The sequence below is a fragment of the Mustelus asterias genome, chromosome 22 (genome assembly GCF_964213995.1).
Source record: "Mustelus asterias chromosome 22, sMusAst1.hap1.1, whole genome shotgun sequence".
Lineage (NCBI taxonomy): Eukaryota > Metazoa > Chordata > Chondrichthyes > Carcharhiniformes > Triakidae > Mustelus > Mustelus asterias.
This window is the reverse complement of record NC_135822.1, coordinates 60,968,235-60,988,502: the sequence shown is the minus strand read 5'-3', so window position 1 is coordinate 60,988,502 and position 20,268 is coordinate 60,968,235. Positions and strand designations below refer to the sequence as shown.

Genomic DNA, 20,268 nt, shown 5'->3' with positions numbered 1-20,268 from the left:
AGTTCTGTGATCTTTCCTTTCTGTGCCAATGGCATCATAGTGATAGATACATGGTCAAAAAGTGATCAAGTTCAATCAGGCTTTGTTGCTGCTCTATTTTTTCCTGTTATGTCATCAATGATCTGTACGTTTTAATAAATAAAGTCTCCATCTTTTTGAATGTTCCCTCCCTCCCTTTGTTGTCTTCAGGGTTTACCAGACAATGAAATAGTCATGGGAGGTAATGCCAAGCAAACGAGACGTTTTATTGTTTAAAATAGACTGTTATTGTTATCAACAAGTGAACAGTATTCAATCTACACTGGCAGTACCCTTGAAACTACTCATCACCTCAGTTACCTGCACTTGGAGCAATGAAGTTGAGAATTCAACTGTAGACTCGGGGAATAAAGACAGATCTTGGGCAACGTAGTATAATCTTGAGACTGAGTCGGTTTCAGGAATAGAAACCTCCCACTTAAATTGTTCCTAAATTGGGTGCCAGGCTTCTCTGGCCTAATTGAAATTATCATTGGAACTTTAATTAAAAATAAAATTGGAATCGCATCAACTCCATAGGTAAAGTCTTGGTTGCTACTCGTCAAGGAGCAAAGATTATTCACTCATTTTGCTTTAGTTTTTCGCCTGTTACTTTGGAAAGGCAGTGGACACTTCCCCTGTTTGTTGTGGAATGTGATTTTGGACGTAATTGTTCACTGGCAATCTCAGAACTGAATATACAACAAGATGGTCAGTACAGACCGTAGACACAGATGGATTCTACATGAATATTACATTCAGACACTCCTACATCTGCAGCTTGAGCTTGGCCCATTCACATCAAACAGGAAGGGCATCCTGGCAAGTGACAGAAGCGGTCCATTGAATGGCAGGAGCACGGTCTTGTTGCTGCTGGGTGTTGCAAGGTTGATAAAACGGGCTTCCACTTCTGGTGTAGGGTGCGTGGCTACAAAGCATTTTAGAAGAAAGAGACGTGTTGGGCAGGGGGCGGGGTTGGCGAACATCAACTTGGAAGGGATTAGAAATCTTTAAAGAAAACAAGAAATGCCCCCGGGACACTGGCAGAGCATAGGTCAGACAGAGCATCTTGGGTCCTGGCCTGTTGATAATTTTTGTTATACCTGCGGGAAGGATGATGGTAATTTTGTCCTGTGACTCAGTCCTTGCTGTCAAGGACAAGTTTATTTGCAAGCAGTAAGCTTGCATATATTTGCAGTGATATTAATGAAATTGCCGAAATATACTATGCACTGATTGCTGCATTTCTCTGCTTCATTTTAGGCGACCTGATTTCGCAATCCACGATTAAATGTCCAGCAATGTTATACTAATATTCGAGGGGAGCTGTCATCAAAACAAGAAACTGGAAATCCCCATAGCGCCAGCTGTTTCCTGTTAGGGCAACAGATCACCAAAACACACAGTGACTGTTCTGAGGCTCTGCAGAATGTGAGCTGTTTTTCAGACATTAGAATTTATGGGAGACTTTCTTGATTCCAAGTGAGAGCCTCCTATAAACAGTGCTCCTGGATGTAAACAAGAGACACAGCAACTCTCTAACTCTGGTTTAAACATGGCGAAAATTCTAAACTTCAAACTACCAGTGAATGTGCATGTGCAGCTTCTTGCTCACTGAGTGTTCACATGTTTGGCAAGTTGCCCTAAGAAGTGACGGAGCTCATAAATGTTGTGCAATTCCACAGCACTTCTCAGGCCCTGTTCTGACTGTCTGCAGCTCAACAATGAGCAATGAAGAAAAACTGGGCTACTCTGTCAGTGGTCCTTGAATTACTGGTAATGTTGACAATTGTGACTGGCCTCAACTTCACAGCAGCGTTTGGCCAATTCTGCCGCCAAGGAGCCACCTTCCAAATCTCATCATAATCCAAGCTACCAGCCTCTCCGCAGTTCTGTACACATTTGGTCTATGTATTTTTATTCACCATCAATTGCACATCACTTCTTTAACTATCCACCATATCGCCTTCTTTAAAAGGCAAAATACTGTGGATGCTGGAATATCAGCAGACAATACCGGAACTACTTTGCAGACTAGGCAGCATTTACAGAGTGATTAACAGTCTGGCGATAATACTACTAGGCGATGGATTAATCCTGAAACTCGGCTCATGTACTGGGGACCTGTGTTTTTTATAAAATAAATACCTGGTTCACTCGTGTCCTTGAGGGAGGACAATCTGCTGTCCTTACCTCGTCTGGCCCACATGTTACTCCAGAGCCATAGCAATGAGGTTGACTCTCAACTATCCTCTGAAATGGCCTACCAAGCCAGTCCGTTCAAGGACAACCAGGGATGGCCAATCAATGCTGGCCAGCAAGCGAAACCGATGTTCCACGAATGAATAAAAAATAGAAAGGGATTACTATTTCAGGCCGTTTCATGAGATTTAGGGAAAATTATCCCCAAGTATTCAAGTCCGAAGTTAGCCAGTGGAAGTGGAAACGGACGAAAGGGTGAAATAACTGAATAAAAACTCCGTGATAAGTCTGCCAGTCAGAAGTGCATCCCGGCAGCAATAAAATGGACGCAGTGATCAGGACCTCATTCTTTTGAACTTCGACTGAATTCCAAAATTAGTAAACTGTCCAATCTGATTATGAGGCGCTCCTCCTCGAATTTCATCTGAGCTGAACTGTAACAATGTCGGAGATTGAGAGAGACAGATCATGATGGGAGAGGGCAGAGAATGGCGTTAAAGACTGACTGAAAGGTAGGACCTCGTTTGCAACTTTGAGGGAGACGCTCAGCAAAGCAATGATGGAGAAGTGTGTCAAGACTAGGTGTGGGCAATTATACATTTCAAATTCTGTAAAGAGAGAGCAGATTAGGAATATGACACTGCAGGTGATGGAAGTGGCAGAATTTGATTCCTTGAACGTGGAGCCTGGTGGCAGTGGATGTTGGTGCGAAAGGAATCCATATTATAGTTAGCAGAGGGATGGGAATGTGTTAAACAGGAAATTTGTGCAATGGGATAGATATGCTCAGGGACCCCCAGCAACCATGGTGCAAATGGATCCTAAATTGAGGCAAAGGAAAGTAGATCAGAAACATTGTGTAGAAGGAATGATTGTCCGAATGATAGTGGCAGAGATGCACAATCTAATAGAATGGAATAGAGTCCTTAGAAGTGTCAGGATGTGAAAAAGATAACGAAGGGAACTATAGGAATCAAAGTTCTTGGAGGATAATTGGTTGACGTGGTTAATATTGATTAGAATGAGTCACTGTTTCAAAGGCCCACGAATCGTTATTGATGTTTGGGATATTGATCAATTGTTTGAAAGTGTGTTTCAATCATACCCATCTCTAGTTCGATATTTTATCAGTAGTTTTCAGTACTAAGTTCCAGTCAGGTCGATGACAAGTCGAGGAAATGCAATCGGAAACATTGTCCAGGCATTGTACCGGTTCGGCTGTTGAGGGAGGTACAATAATTGCAGACCTCAGTTGTTCTAAGGGCTTCGATTTTCTGAAGAGTTGAAGCCCTTCCTGCAGCACAGTTGTAGGAGCAAAGAATATTCCTCAGGGGATTAAGGACATTCTATGAAGAAAATGAAAAAAAATCCAAAAGACAAGGTTCCGAGGCAAATAAATGGTATGGTTAAGCCAGCTCATACTGGCAAAGTTTCAGGAAGTAAGATAAAGAAGAAAGAAGACACTGGCCAATTTAGTCTCTAGATTTTAAAGAAAAACTAGATAAAAGCAAATTACTGCAGATGCTGGAATCTGAAAGCAAAAGAGAAAATGCTGGAAAATCTCAGCAGGCCTGCTGCATCTATAAGGAGAGGAAAGAGCTCATGTTTAGAGTCCAGATAACCCTTTGTCAAAGCTGGCTTTGACAAATCCAGCAAAGCCTGGCAAAGGGTCAGCTTTGACAATGGGTCATCTGGACCCTGGAGAAGGCACGGTGGATTTTTAGCAGGAAGTTACCAGGGGCAAAGGAGTACCGTTATATGGAGGAACTTGTGTGTATCAAGTTGGAGCAGGAAAGCTTAGGGGCCATTCAACAGAGTTATTTCGCATTATGAGAGAGTTTGATAGAGCAAGAAGAGGGAAATGATTTGCTCCCGCAAATGAATCGGGAACCAGAGTTGGTAAATGGAATATATTATTAGAAGAACCAGAGGTAATGATGGAACTCAATTCACACAGAGTGTTATTCAAATTTCCAAAGCTCGAGCTGAAAGAGCAATGAAATCAGATTCTAGATGGTCTTTTTAAAGGCAGTTGAGTGTGTTTTTGAAGAGATCTGTATATTGGGATCTCGGGAAAAGCTGCGTACGTGAGAATACTTGACACAACTTTTTCGAAGAAACTGAATCTTGCTGCCTCCTTCCGTGCTTGTTTAAATCTATGGTCTGGGTACAAAATCGTTGACTCATTTTCATTTCAGACTCTTAACCGTCATTCGTCTCTCAGGATAAGCTGGTGCATCGAACCTGGGCACAGCACATTGCATCTCATTGGTGCATTTGATCAGACTGCAATTGACGTTTTGCACATGTTCCATTTCATTGGTTACTTGGAAGGTAATGTTTGTTTCTCTACACGCTGTTATCAATGCGTTAACTTCCAGAACAGTCAGAGTTAAAAGGTGCTGAACGACATTCGGCATAGCATTGAGTCAATGTTCCGATGTTATCTCTGTAATTGACAGCCCGAATGATGTTGTGGTCTTGCCTAACCTTAATTCTACTGCAGCTTTTGAACTGTAAGTTATTGAAAGTACTCACTTCTATAATGATCATTGAACATTACTGAAATGTGTGCGTTATTGATGCATTGACCATTACTGGAATGTGTGCATTATTGATACGTTGATTATTACTGAAATGTGTGCATTATTGATAGATTGACCATTCCTGAAATGTGTGCATCATTGATTCATTAATCATTACTGAAATATGTGCATTAATATAATATCTGCCTTCACTAACAGAACGTAATGAGGTGACGTGCAATGTAAATAATAATGCTTTCTTCAGTTTTCATTTTGTTGTGGGTCATTTAATGAGATATCCAAAATTGCTGCTGTCGTGCGACTTTGGTACAGAGTGCAGACTGGAGTTAGACATCGAACTGGTTTATTGAAACTGCGTCTGTGATACATTGAGTGCAATCACTTAGATAACAGGTTCCTGGGGCTATTTTACAAAATACCATCTACTTTATACAAACCTGCTGTTTATTGCGATCGAGTGAAGTGGACATTGAAATAGATTAGCTAATTTGCAGAACCTCATGCGATACATCTTGTGGATTGATCGGTTCACATTTAAATTCTATCATTCACAATTGGGGAAATATCCCCCTTTCCTGTAAAAAAAAACAAATGCTGGCATTAATATCGCCTTTTAGACTTCAGGATATGACAAAGAACTTGACTGTCAATTAGACGCGTTGCTCAAATACATTCAAGTAGCGCTATATACTTGAGAACAGTCGGAAACGAGACAGTTGCATTAGTTTAGTTTATTTATTAGTGTCACAAGTCGGCTTACATTAACACTGCATTGAGGTTACTCTGAAAATGCCCTAGTCGCTACACTCTGGCACTTGTTTGGGTACACTGGGGGAGAATTAAGCATGCCAAATGCACCTTACCAGCACGTCTTTCGGACTGCGGAAGGCGGCCGGAGCAATAGAAGCAAACCCGTGCAGATAGGGGAGAAGATGCACACACAATGACCCAAAGCTGAACCCGAGTCCCTGGTGCTATGAAGCAGCAGTGCTTAATCACTGCGCTACTCCAGGTACAGCAAGTTGCAACCATCACGAACGTGATAATAACCAGACTCGTTTGTTTGTGATGTTAGTTGACGGGTTAATATTGGCGAAGAAAAGCACCCCGGCACTTCTTCGAAATCTTGCACCTGGGAGGGCAATAAGGAGCCCATTCAGTAGAGAACATCTCCGACAGTGTGGGACATCCTCACTAGGTTTACAGGCAGACTTTAGGCTCAAGTCATTGAAAGGGCACTCGAACACAGGCACTTTTGACCAACAGGGAAACATTCAGCTTGAGCTGACAAGTAACATTGTTTCGCAGAAACCTTTGAGTTTCTAATATTTCACGTCTAATTGTAACATATATTTATACTGACGGTTAAGAGTTGTGTCAAACTTTGATTTAAAAGCCAAAGCAAATACAAGTGGCATAGCAATTTGCTGTATTTTGTCCGCTCAAGCTCTGTGCAGAACCAGAGTCTAGAAATTAAATTCCCACTGATTATTTGAAGCGAGCATTCAAGAGGTAGTGTCCGTTTTTTGGGAGATCAGACTGCATTTCAGTCTGGGTGTAAGTAGCCTCACTGAGCGTCGAACACCAGTCAGAACTGTACGGACTATTGACTGATCCTACACAGTCGATTCTAATATACATATTTCTCAGCACAAGCGTTGTCTGAACACCATGTGGTACATTTAATCCAATCAAAGTATTTGCGTAATTTGTTCAGCCTGGAGGGGTTGCAAAATGGTAGTTTAGCTCGAGATGCAACTTTTTATTCAAGTGCCTATTTAATATTCCGATCAAAACAAATTACTGCGGATGGTGGAATCTGAAACCAAAAGAGAAAATGCTGGAAAATATCAGCAGGTCTGGCAGCAGCTGTATGGAGAGAAAAGAGCTGACGTTTCGAGTCCAGATGACCCTTTGTCATCTGGACTCGCTTTGATTACCTTAAATATTGTTTAATATATTCTTTTTCATTTATTTATACAAACAGTGTTAATTTAAACTTCCTCAATCGTTCATATTTTCCGCATGTATATTTATACATTATCACGTGTTTAATTACATAGAAACTTGTTCTTATTAAGTTTCCACCGTCTCGATATGTCTTATTTAGTTGCTCAGTGCTTATCCGATTCAGGTCCTCACTCTTTCCAATATGTGCGCATTGAACCAATGTGTTTGGTTACGTTTGATGAGTTTTATATTGTGAAACATGCTGGTTTGCCAAGAGTGTTCTGCTGCTGCTTCCTGATACTTTGTGCAGTTAGCGAATATTGAATGCTAAGTCCGATATATGTGGTTTATTATAGTACATTATCTTTGAGTGCCAATCGGTATCTCTTTCGGTTTGAGATTGCGCCTCCATTGCTGAATATTGCGAAAGAAAGGCCTTCTTGAGTTCAGTCGACAGCTTGTAATGGTGTTGTACAGTCGCGGGGGTTAACCATCACAGCAGGCTCTGATATAAGATGAATGAGAAAGTTTAAATTAACACAGGACACGGTATGAATAAAATGAAATAGAATATATTAAACAATATTAAAGATGCTCATTTTGAAGATCACTAATCAAAAACTCGGAGTTAATCTCAGATGGGCTTGCCATTCAATACATGTTCGATACTCTTTTATATTTATGTGCAACAAATTCAAAAAAGGCAACTGTTCTTCATTTTTGTCACGGTCAGTAAAATTGTGCATTATTGTTGAGGTAATTGAATTTGCACATGAGATTTGCGTCATGTTTAGATTTCTTTTTGAAAGAAATCCCGCAGCGGTTTCTCTTCTTTTGTCTCCCATAGCTCTGTAAAGGCGAAAGAGTCTGGAATTAAAATCGCAACTGGAGGCTTAAAACGAGTCGGCTAGTTGTAGGGAGTGGTCAGTGTTGAAGTAGAGTGTATCGGATCCCGAAATATCCGGGATATTAGATCAGCACCGACATTATTGAACGGTGGAGCAGCTGCACCGACTGCCGACTCAACCCGCATTGAGAATTCTGTCCCCGGAATTTCTCAGTGGAAGTTCAGCATGATACAAAGAAGGCACTAACACAGTCTAAATAGTTTGCACAGATTGGAAAAACACGATAAATATTGTATTGTATTAACCAGAGGAAAAAATATTGTTTCATTGATTCTAATTATTAATGGAGTTGGTATCAATGACACGATCCAAAAATCCATTGATCTGATGTGGATTTGCTGTATGTGTCTATCCTTTTACGTCAAATTAACTTTGGATGTCATGCACAGTGTCTTGAGATAATTCGTGCATTTGGTCTCTTAAGATCGAAAGTGTGTTCGCCATCTATTGGGAGAGGGAGGGCTGCAATGAAGATTTGGAACTTTGAATAAGCAAGCACATTATTGAACCATGCCGCAAGCTTGACGACCCCTACGGTCAATCCCTGGTCCAATGTATGTTCTTTCATCTCCGTTCACATGTTCCGAGTTCTGGTCACTTTGTTAACAAATCCGTTTGCGTATTTACCTTCGACAGATAGTAATCAGAACAATTTGCACGGACTTTGTAAATCTTTGATATATGTTTGGTTATTTTCTAACCATGATAACGTTTATTCAGGCACCGGCACAGGAATTGGGATATAGATGTTTGGAAGTTATTGATACCTCTATTTGTTTCAATTGATTAAATTTAATATTGGCATATGTAATAGTACAAAATGAAAAATATTGTTTCTTGCACATGCTACTCAGACAGAACATGCCATTCATAGAATACATGGGGAGAAGGAAATGAGCGGGTGCAGAATAGAGTGTTGCAGTGTCTAAGGTGCAGAGAAGTATCAACTTAATATAAGGTAGGTCCATTCAAAAGTGAGATATTTGTCTGGATTTTTTGGGGTGAGTTCTTCGTGTCCGCTGTTTTAATGGTGTACTGAAGGATAATAATCGTATTGTTAAAAAACATGCTTTCTACGTCCAGCTCAGGTAACAAGTTGTTTACATCGGACATGAAACTGTTTAACATGAAATAATGATTTCAATTCTTCACGCAGCTAATAATGTGCTCGAGGAACTTGATCTGGTAAACAGTATTGACTGCGTTTTGTAATCTTAAAATCGCCCATGTAAAATAGAGTTTCCAAACTTTGTAATAGAACAGAGAATATAGAAGTTAGCAGATATCTAACCTCAGGCAGAGCGAAAAAGGTGACAAGTATGAGAAGGGAGGTGGTTAGGCAGAACTGAGGGTGTTCTACCTAAATGCGTGCAGTATACAGAACGAGGTAAATGAGCTTGTTGCGCACATTGAAATTGGCCGGTAGTTGTTGTGGGCGTCACAGAGACGTGGCTGCAAGGGGATCAGGGCTGGGATCAAAATAATCAAGGATGTATGTCCTATCGAAAGGACAGGCTGATGAGCAAAGGGGGTGGGGTTGCATGTCAGTAAGGAATGAAGTTAAATCGTTTGCAAGAAGCGATATCGGATCAGAAGTCATAGAATCTCGGTGGGTAGCGTTAGAGGAATGGCAAAGGTAAAAAGACCCTGATGGGAGTTATGTACAGGCTCCCTAGCAATGGTCGATGTGGGGCAAAAAATCAGTCAGGAGTTAGAAAAGGCATGTAAAAACGGCAATATTACAATAATCATGGGGGACTTCAATATGCAGGTGGACTGGAAATATCAGGTAGGCAGTGGGTCCCAAGAAAAGGAATTTGTGGAATGTCTAAGAGATGGTTTGTTGGAGCAGTTTGTGACAGAGCCTACAAGGGAACAGACAATTCTGGATTTGGTGATGTGGAATGAGACAGACATGATTAGGGAACTTAAGCTGGAGGAACCCTTATGGATCAGTGACCACAATGTGATAGAATTTACTCCGCAGTTTGAGAGGGAGAAGCTGGAGTCAGATGTAACGGTATTACAAGTAAATAAAGGTAAGTACAAGGATGAGAGGGAGGAGCTGGACAGAGTTGATAGAAAAGGGAACCTTACAGGGGAGACAGTGGAACAGCAATGGCAGGAGCTTTGGGGGATTATTCAGGAGGCACAGCAGAAATTTATTCCAAGGAGGAGGAAACCTGCTTAGGGGAGGACGAGGCTTCCATGCCTGATGAGTGAAGGCAAGGACAGCATAAATGCAAAAACAAATGTATACAAAGAGGCGAGGATTAGTGGGAAGCCAGAGGTTTCGGAAGTATTTAAAAATGAGCAGAGAATAACTAAATAAGCAATAACGGGGGAAAAGATGAAAAATGAGTGTAAGTCAGGTAGTAATATAAAAAAAGATAGGAAGAGTACTTTTCTATCTATAGAAAGTAAGAGACAAAAATAGACATTGGACCACTGGAAAATGAGGCTGGAGAAATAATAATAGAAAACAAAGAAATGTAGAGGAACTTTGCATCAGTCTTCATGGTGGAAGACACTGGTGGGATGCCAGAGCTCCAGGTGAATCAGGGGGCACAGGTGAGTGGAATGGCCATCACTAAAGAGAAGGTTCTGGGGTAACTGAAAGGTCTGAAGTTGGGTATATCACCTGGGCCGGATGGACTGCACCCCAGGGTTTAAAAAGTGATGGCTGAAGAAATTGTGGAGTTATTAGTGGTGATCTTTGAGGAATCACTGGGGGCAGGAAGGGTCACAGAGAGCTGGAAAGTAGCTAGTATAACACCACTTTTTAAGAAGGGAGGGAGGCAGCAGATGGGAAATTATAGGCCGCTTAGCCTGACTTCAGTCATTCGCAAAACTTTAGAGTCCATTATTAAAGGTGAGATCATAAAGTACTTGGTTGTGCATGATAAAGTAGGTCTGAGTCAGCATGGCTTTGTCAAGGAGAGGTCATGTCTGATGAATGTGTTAGAGTTCTTTGAGCAGGTAACAAGGAAGTTAGGTAAAGGAGAACCAGTGGACATGATTTATTAAGATTTCCAGAAGGCCTTTGACAAGGTGCCACATAGCAGACTGTTGAACACGTGAAGTGCCCATGGTGTTAAGGGTAAGCTCCTGGCATGGATAGAGGATTGGCTGACGGGCAAAAGGCAGAGAGTGGGGATAAAGGAGTATTTTTCAGAACGGCAGCCAGTGACTAGTGGTGTGCCTCAGGGTTCGGTGCTGGGAACACAATATACATTTTCACAATATACATTGACGATCTGGAAGAAGGAACTGTAGGCACTGTTGCTAAATTTGCAGATGATACAAAGATATGTAGAGGGCCTGGTAGTATTGAAGAAGCGGGGGCGGAGGGGCTGCTGCAGAAGGAATTGGACAGGCAAGGAGAGTGGGAAAAGAAGTGGCAGATGGAATACAATGTGGAAAAGTGTGAGGCTATACACTTTGGAAAGAGGAATGGAGACAGAGTCTATTTTCTGAGTGGGGAAATGCTTAGGAAATCAGAAGCACAAAGGGACTTGGGAGTCCTTGCTCAAGGTTCTCTTCGGGTTAACGTGCAGGTTTAGTCTGCAGTTAGGAAGGCAAATGCAATGTTAGCATTCATGTCTAGCCCGAGAGGGCTAGAATACAAGAGCAGGGATGTACTTGGTCAGACTCATTTCGAGTATTGTGAGCAGTTTTGGGCCCCATATCTAAGGAATGATGGGCTGCCCTTGGAAAGGGTCCATAGGATGTTCACAAGAATAATCCCTGGAATGAAGAGCTTGTCATATGAGGAACGATTGAGAACTCTGGATCTGTACTCATTGGAGTTCAGAAGGGTGAGAGCGAATCTTTTTGAAACTTTTAGGATACTGTGAGGCCTGGATAGCGTGGACGTGGAGGAGATGTTTCCACTCGTAGGAAAAGGTACAACCAGAGGGCACAACCACAGACTAAAGGAATTATCCTTTCAGACAGAGATGAGCAGGAATTTTATGAGCCAGAGAGTAATGAATCTGTGGAACACTTTCCTGCAGAAAGCTGTGGAGGCCAGGTCATTGAGTGTCTTTAAGACAGATATAGATAGGTCTTAATTAATAAGGGGTTACAGGAAAAGGCAGGAGAATGAGGATGAGAAAAATATCAGGCATGATTGAATGATGTAGCAGACTCGATGGGCAGAGTGGCCTAATTCTGCTCCTCTGGCGTATGGTCTTGTGTCGTTAATTTCCAAATTGAAATGTCAGTATTTTTAGATCTCAATCAGGAAGTGAAAGTGTAGACAATGGAATTCCTTATTTCATTCTGTAATAGTTTGCCCGCTTTGAATTTCCTGCTATTCTTTACCAATATTTCTGTTTCGCTGTTTGTTTTAAGAAGGTGCAGTTAACTGAAGTACAAAGCCTTCAAATATGTTTCACATTTTGGCATCAAACAATGGTGCCACCGGAGAATTTTGTGGCGTTCGAGAGCGGCAGCCACTGTAGGTCAGCGAAGCAGATCAATTGGGTGAATGGTACATGTGGGACAGGATACCAGTAGCAGGACTTACAATCAGCTGTAGTTTAAAGAGTTTGTCAGCTAACTAGGAGATGGTAGAAATCGTGAGTTTTAAGTTTTTAAAAATTTATTTCTTCGTGTCACAAGTGGCTTGCACTAACATCGCAATAAAGTTACTGTGAAAATCACCGAGTCGCCACACTCCAGTGCCTGTTCCATTATACATAGAATTTAGCACGGCCAATGAACCTAACCAGCACATCATTAGGACTGTGAGATGAAACTGGAGCACCCGGAGGGAGCCCACGCAGATATTGGACAGCGTACAGTCTCCGCACAGCTAGTGACCCAAGCCAGGAATTGAGTCCGTGTCCCTGGCGCTGTGAGGCAGCAATGCCACCCACATTTAATTTAACCTCTATGTATTTGTTTAATCTCTACGCGTCTATCAGTGAATTGAACAAATAAATACATTCAAAATTGAACCAAACCAGCGGATCAGACACTATGACAAGGGAACTGGGAGAAAAATGATTCGTGCAGATAAATGGCGAAGGAGTAATGCCCGAGAAAGGAAAATGAATGAACAATTGTGTGACTTAATGAGAATAAGTCCAGAGGAATGGGCACGAATGTGAGTCAGACTTGCAGATGGTAGCTTTTCACTTTCACGTCTTCGCCAGATCAAGATATCTTGATAAGCTGGATAAAGGTCTGCGTCTTGAAACATTGCATTATTAGAACAGAATGACATGAAAAGCAATTCATCAGCACAGTGACGGGCTGAAAAGGTATAAACAGGGAGAATGTTGTGGGGGGGGGGGGGGGGGAGGGGTTGATGGGGAGGGGTGGTGGAGGAACTGAGTGGATTGAAGCAGGTTCAAGCAGTCTTCACAGAAACTTCACTGAAACGTTGAAATTGTGAATCTTTTTGGGACAGACAATGAAAGATTATTCCCTCTGCTCTTTCAGTGGGTTGTAGGAGATGGCGAATTTCAGGATGCTGGCTACTATCAGAGAGAGTTGGCAAAGACAGTTGAGGCTGCAGACTCCGAGAATGTGACATCCTTTTTTAATTAATTTGTGGGACATCGGCCTCGCTGGCTCGGTCAACACATATTGCCCAATCCTAGTCACCTTCAGAGGGCAGTTAAGTCAACCACATTGCTGCGGCTCTGGAGTCACACGTAGGTCAGACCGGGTGAGGATGGCAAATTTCCTTCCGTTAAGGACATTTGTGAACCAGATGGGTGTTTCCGACAATCAACAATGATTTCATGGTCCTCAGAAGATTCTTAATTCCAAATATTTTTTATTGCATTCAAATTCCACCAACTGCCGTGGCGGAATTTGAACCCGGGCCCCCAGAGCATTCGCTAAGTTTCTGGATCGGTAGTCTAGCGATAACACCACGAGGCCACCGCCTCCCCTGTAAAAACAAAATACTAATTACACGACAGAAGCTGGAAAAGAAAGAGACAAGTGGTTGGGGAATTGAAGGGTTAAATACATGGCTTGAAGACTGGTATGAGAAAATGGGTTTCGTTTCATGGGACACTGGCAGCTGCATTGGAGAAAGTGGGTGTTGGATCATTGGGACACCTTTCAACTGACCTGTGCTGGGCCTGTGTTCTGGTGAGTTGTATAACTAGAGCAGTGGCGAGGACTTTCCAAGAAATGGTGGGGGCAAGGGATAATTTAAGAGGATATGCAGTAAATCAGAGGAAAACAACAAGGTAACAGAGTGGTGATTTAGGTAATTAGTGGGGCAGGAAGGGACAGAGGTATTAAATTTAAGTGTGTCCCAGCAGATGAGGCCGGAAACTACAGAAATAGTAACAAGACGGAAATACAGAGAGGCTTGCAGCACGCAAAAACATAGACGCACAGATAGAAATAATTATACCGGACTTGAAAGTCAGTACCAGGAGGCCGAGGCTGCGACCTATATATTGAAAGTTACTTGACATTTGCAAGTGATAGGAAGCGAGGAAAAAGGAATGAAATCACTCTGTTAATAGAGGACATCATTATTACAATAACCAGAGAGCAGATGTAGAATCCATTTGAATAGAGATGAGAAATAGTAAGGGTGAAATATCATATGTGGGAGTGGTACATAGGCCCTCGAACAGTGGGTAGCAAAGGGTGCACATAAAAATCAATTGGACTGGAAGGGAAAGTGCTGCAATAATCATGAGTGAGTTAAATCTACATGTAGCTTGGGCGAATCATGTCATCAAATATAGTCTGGACCATAAGTTCATGGAGTGTTTATTCTAAAAGAATGAGGTCACTTCTGGTGTCCTGCTCAGAATGTTGGCTTTCTTTGAAGAATGTATAATTGTGTTAGAAGCAGTTCGGAAAATGTTCACTCATTCCTGGGACGAAGGGCCTATTGAATTAAGAAAGCTTGGATATTTTAGGCCTACATTCATTTGAATTTAGAAGAATGAGGTGATCTTGGGATGATTTGATAGAGTAGCTACCGGGAATTAATTCCACTTAGATTCTAACAAGGGGATACGGTTTAAGAATATTAAGTCCAGGTGCTGAGGCGGTGATGAGGAGAATACTTTTCCTCTCAGAGGGTCGTTACTCTGCAGAATTCTCACCAGAATGCAGTCGAGGCTCTGTTATTGAATCTAATCAGGACGGATTTAGACTGATTTCGGATGGGCAAGGCAGTGAAGGATTGTGGGAGCGCTGGGAGGGAGGGGGTTGCAGACAACAAAATGGAGTTGAAACTACAATCATAACAGCCATGGACGTATTGAATGGCGGTGTCGGTTCGACAGGCTGAATGGTTTACTCCTGGTATTAAGCACAATGTTCCTATGTAGCATACTTACAGCATTTGGAAATTGCAGCAAATTGCAATCATTCAAGAATGATGATCAAACATTATTAGCATGTTAAAGAATGGGGCAGGGTAGTGGAGGACAGGTTAGAAGAGCACCCTGACAGCAGGAATTAATCGGCGGGATTTTACATCTTCGCTTGAGCGAGGGCGGAAATTCCCACAGACATTTCCGTGTCCATCACGCAACCGCTCCGATTCTGTGGCAGGTGAGACGATAGAACTTCGGTGAATGAGTTACAACCAGCAGAGAACGAGTAGCGGTGAACCCATCTGACCGCCACTAGTCTTGTTCAGTTTGATGAAGTTACGAATGAAGTTACTGATTCCAAGAGCTTCCTGCTTGCTCCACTGTAGAAACTTTCAGGGCTTGATTTTACCGTTTTCGGGCGCGAAAACGTGGTAAAGTCAGTGGTGAGGCAAGTAGCGCGATCCGCGTCCACCTGCTCTCCCGTTCACTCTTTACCAAGGCCCGAAAATGGCTGCGATCCGGACGGCGCCTGAAACTGGCGCAACAGCCACTTAAATGCATTTGTATTCATTTCAATTAATGGGCTGCACGCCGAAATTTACTGGCATTTCCCCCTTTAGCACTGTGTTCGCCATCCAGAATTGGCGCAAAACTGACATGTTACATAAAGTCCGATTCGGGTGCCCCAGTTAGTAGGTGCCGAGCGTCCGACGGCTCTCTGCTTGAGATAGGTGCTGGCAGCAGGGGGGGCGGTCTGCTACCCCTCTGCCTGAGATCACTGGCGGGGGAGGGGGGAGGGGAGTCTGCTGCCACTCTGTCTGTGATGTGTGGCCGCGGGGGGAGGGGAGTCCACTGACACTCTGCCTGTGATCAGTGGGGGGGGGGGGGGGGGCGGTTGGCAGGGGGCCCACTGCCACTCTGCCTGAGATCAGTTGGGGGGATGAGGGAAGAGGCATGAGATCTGACTGTGTGACGGGGGTGTGGGGGATAAGGGGGTCAGTAATTTTGTGAGGGTGGGAAAATATCGGTGGGAACCTGGGGGAGGCATTATCCGGCCTCGAAGGGATGTGGCAGTGGAGCGGCAGGCTATCATTTTTCTGTGCATGGACAGTTGGAGGCGCGGATTGGAGCTGCACGGTTTCGGGTATATTATGCCCCGCCCACAGCCTTCTGCAACAAGATTCGGAATCGCTAATATTTTTGCAGGCAAAGTGCGTATGGGGGCACCTGAGAACGGGTCTAAAAGTCGGATCTGAAACACACCCTGTTTCAAGCCCATCCAGAACTTAGAATGAAAATGGTAAAATAGGGACGTATGAGTTCCAAGTGGGAAATTGCTTGGATCAAACATTTTTTTAAGTCACATGTTACCAGACAAAGACAGAAAATTTTGTTTAATTCAAATCATGTTTCCATCCTTTCATGAAATTAGGACCGGGTTGTACGAATTTCCATTCACCAATGAATATCGGAACAAAGGATTTAGGAGCGGAAGTCGGCAATTCAACCCTTCGAGCCTGCTCCGCCATTCAACCAGATCATGGCTCATCGTCCCCCGGTCTCAAATCCACCTCCCTACCTGAAACCCATATCCCCTTATCTTTTCTTATTCTAAACGTTACTGAGATGGTTCTCACCATAGACATTGCACGGGTTTAAAATGTACTTATTTTTCAATGTTATTGGGCCCACGAAGATGGTAACACAGGGCCGATCACAGGAAGATTGCAGAAGGAACAGAACATCGCCCACAAGGACAGAAAGTACTCAGGTGTCAGTGTGTTTATGTGATATTAATTTGATTACATTTTGGCATGTTGCCAATGTTGGATTGCTGTAGAAATTGTATTTGTGCTTTTTTATATAGGGAATGCAAAGCGGATGTCATCTTAGATCCAGATATCATTTCTTCGTAAAGTGTCTGGAATTCATACCCCACACTTTGTTACATTTGATTTGGACTTTTCTTTGTGACATTTTCATCCATTTTCTGTCTCAGTGAATTCTAATTCTGAACTTCTTATTTCAGGCAGACCTGGGAGCAATCAGCCTATTCAACCAGGTAATCGCTCTTTATTTTATCTACTATCACTGTTATTGCTCCATCCCGTTAAATTTGAAGGCTGGGTCACAATCGCAATGCCCTTTTGATCACAGATTAATCTGCTCTCTGGTTATCAATGATGGCGACTGTGTCCCATGCACTCTTCTGAATGATCCTTCATTCCAACTCACAGACTGCTCCTGTCTCCATACAGATAGAATTTTAAAAATGAGGCTCACTGAAGAGCAGAATGTAAAGGATCAGCTTCACTCACACTGCTGCCGTTTCCAAAGAGACTTTCCATTTCACCAATCAGCATTGCAGTCGAAATCACATGAACATTTTAGACAGCGCAGACTCAGAAAGAATGTCCCCGTTGGTCGGGGAGGCCAGAACCAGAGGTCAGCCTTTGAGGATAAGGGATAAAGCTTTTTAGGAATGAGATGAGGAGAAATTTCTTCACCCAGCAAGTTATGAGTCAGTGGAATTCACTACCACAGAAAGTAATTGAGGCCAAAACGTTGTGCGATTTCAAGAATAAATTAAATACAGCCCTTGGCGTGAAAGGCATCAAGTTATATGTGGGGAGAGGGGGGGGGAGAAGGGATCAGGATATTGAATTTGATGATCAACCATGATCACAATGAATGGCAGAGTAGGCTCGAAGGGCCGAATGGCCTACTCATGCTTCCACTTTTTATGTTTCTAAGTTTGTTGATCTAATGTATAGAGGAGCATTTCCCCCGATCTTTCCTCATGAATCTCACAGCTGTTGATCCAGTCAGTACTGGGCACAAGAAACAAGAGATAATTTCTCCCCGCCCACCTCTCAAACTCTGGACACTCAGACATATTCTGAATCCGTTCCCAGCTCGATCACTCTGGAGCAGCTGTGATGGTAAAATCTCAACTCTGAATCCAGTTTTCCTGGTCTCATACACCGAACATTCACATACCCCTTCCCTTTTTTACCAGGTTTAATATGCACTCCGGGTTTTATTTTGGACGGGGGTGGGGGTTGCGGGGGGAATAGGGTCTGCACACAGGCCGATGCTCTCATTGATCCCTCTGCCCGGTGAACGGGATCGGAACATGCGCTGGAACACTGCAGGTTTAATCCACTATAACCTTATGTCTGACATTTTGCAGAGCAGCCGATGCTGAGGCTGGTGAATGGGAGCAGTTCATGCGCTGGGAGATTGGAAGTTCACTACTTGGGTCACTGGCTTACTGTACCGGATTATCACTGGGACGTGCGGGACGCCGCTGTTGTGTGTCGGGATGTGGACTGCGGGATGGCGATCTCCGCACCGGGCAATTCTCACTTTGGGGAAGGATCTGCAAAAATTGCGCCAAGGAGTGCTGAGTGCGGCGGGCATGAGTCCACCTTGTGGGATTGTGATGGGTTTGACTATACCCCAACTTCAAACTCCAAAAATGCCGGCGTCATTTGCTCAGGTAAAAATTCTACTGCAGTCTCTCTTTTCCGGCCAGTTTCCTGAAAAGCTGGAGGGAAAATAACCTGGGATTATTATTAATTTGGGGCGGCACGGTGGCATTTAGTACTGCTGCCTCACAGTGACAGGGACCCAGGTTCGATTCCCGGCTTGGGCCACTGTCGCTGCGGAGACATTTTGACATTGAAATAGCAAGGACAAAGTCTCAGACCAGATCAGTGAACTGTTTAATGAATACACAATCCGATGGAGCTCATGGAATCTGACCCATACGTTTCTTCTGGTCACCATCACAACTACTTAAGTCATTTTAATTTATTAAGTAATTTTACACAATTTTCTGTTTCTCAGATTTTGCTGTGAATACCTTGGAAATCTGTTGAAAATGTTAGTTTTAAGTCTTCTGACTGGATCTTCATTTTCCGACGCAGTATTCTAGAGTAATTCTGCCTCTAAGTGAGGACATGCAAATATGGAGGCATTGACCCACTTGTCTTATCATTAGACTATTAGTTCAGAAACTCAGCTAATGTTCTGGGGACCTGGGATTGAATCCCACCACGGCAAATGGTGGAATCTCAACTCAATAAAAATAAGTATCTGGAGTTAAGGATCTACTGGCGACCATGAAATTATTGTCGATTGTCGGGAAAACCCATCTGGTTCTCTAATGTCCTTCAGGGAAGCAAATCTTCCGTCCTTACCTGGTCTGGCCTACATGTGACTCCAGAACCACAGCAATGTGATTGGCTCTCAACTGCCCTCGTGTAACTAGGGATGGGCAATAAATGCTGGCCAGTCAGCGAATCCCATGTCCAATGAATAAAAAAAACACAGATATTAAGGACTGGAATAATGTCTCATTACTTTCAAGTGAGTTTCCTCAGCTCTTTCACCATATTCCCACTGCATTTGCAGTAACTGATGACTCTGTGTCTCATGAGCAGTTGATAATTTGTTTTCCATTTCTGTGCTTAAAATAAACGCCTAAACTTTCCACAGGAAACAGATATGTCATTGTTTGTGACATTTTAATTTCAGCTCATAACATTCACCCAGGTCACACTGACCCAGTGGTTAACACTGCTGCCTCAGAGCGCCAGGAACCCGGGTTCGATTCCCGGTTTGGGTTACTGTCTGTGTCGAGTTTGCACACATTCTCCCGGGTCTGGGTGGGTTTCCTCTGCGTGCTGCGGTTTCCTCTCACAGTCCAAAGATGTGCAGGTTAGGTGGATTGGCCAGGCAAAATTTTCCCTTAGTGTCAGGGGAGCCAGCTAGGGGCTGTGGGGATAGGGCCTGGGTAGTATTTTGGTTGGTGCAGACTCGATGAGCCAAATGGCTTCCTTCTGCACTGTAGGCTTCTATGACCCTTCTTCTATCAACGGTGTTGTAGTAACTAGATTTCCAAATTAAACTCAAAACATAAATTGGACTATTTTGACCAAAACGTTTCAGAAGAATCTTGCAAGATAAAGGTGGTATGGTAGCACAGTGTCTAGCACGACTGCCTCACAGCAACAGGGACATGGGCTTGGGTCACTGTCTGTGTGGAGTCGGCATGCTCTCTCTGTGTCAGCATGGGTTTCCTCCGGGTGCTCCAGTTTCTCCCACAGTCTGAAAGATGTGCGGGTTAGGTGTATTGGCTATGCTAAATTCTCCCTCAGCGTACCCGAACAGGTGCCGGAGTGTGGCAACGAGTGGATTTTCACAGTAACCTCAGTGCAGTATTAATGTAAACCAACTTGTGTCACTAATAAATAAACTTTTTAAAAAATCAGTAGGCACAATGTCACCTACTGGGGACATGATATTATTGATGAGATTATAGGAACA

The 20,268-nt window shown here is 43.2% G+C and overlaps 1 protein-coding gene across 1 annotated transcript in view; it reads left to right on the top strand.

Moving 5' to 3' along the window:
• The first annotated feature begins 4,599 nt into the window (after positions 1-4,599).
• Positions 4,600-20,268, top strand: part of LOC144509779 (scavenger receptor cysteine-rich domain-containing protein DMBT1-like) — a 37,985-nt gene continuing 22,316 nt past the window's right edge. The window contains exons 1-3 of the mRNA XM_078238566.1: positions 4,600-4,736; positions 16,964-16,996; positions 18,128-18,436. Of these exons, the coding sequence (XP_078094692.1) occupies positions 4,688-4,736; positions 16,964-16,996; positions 18,128-18,436 (391 nt within the window). The 5' untranslated portion in view covers positions 4,600-4,687. The remainder of the gene's footprint in view (positions 4,737-16,963; positions 16,997-18,127; positions 18,437-20,268) is intronic.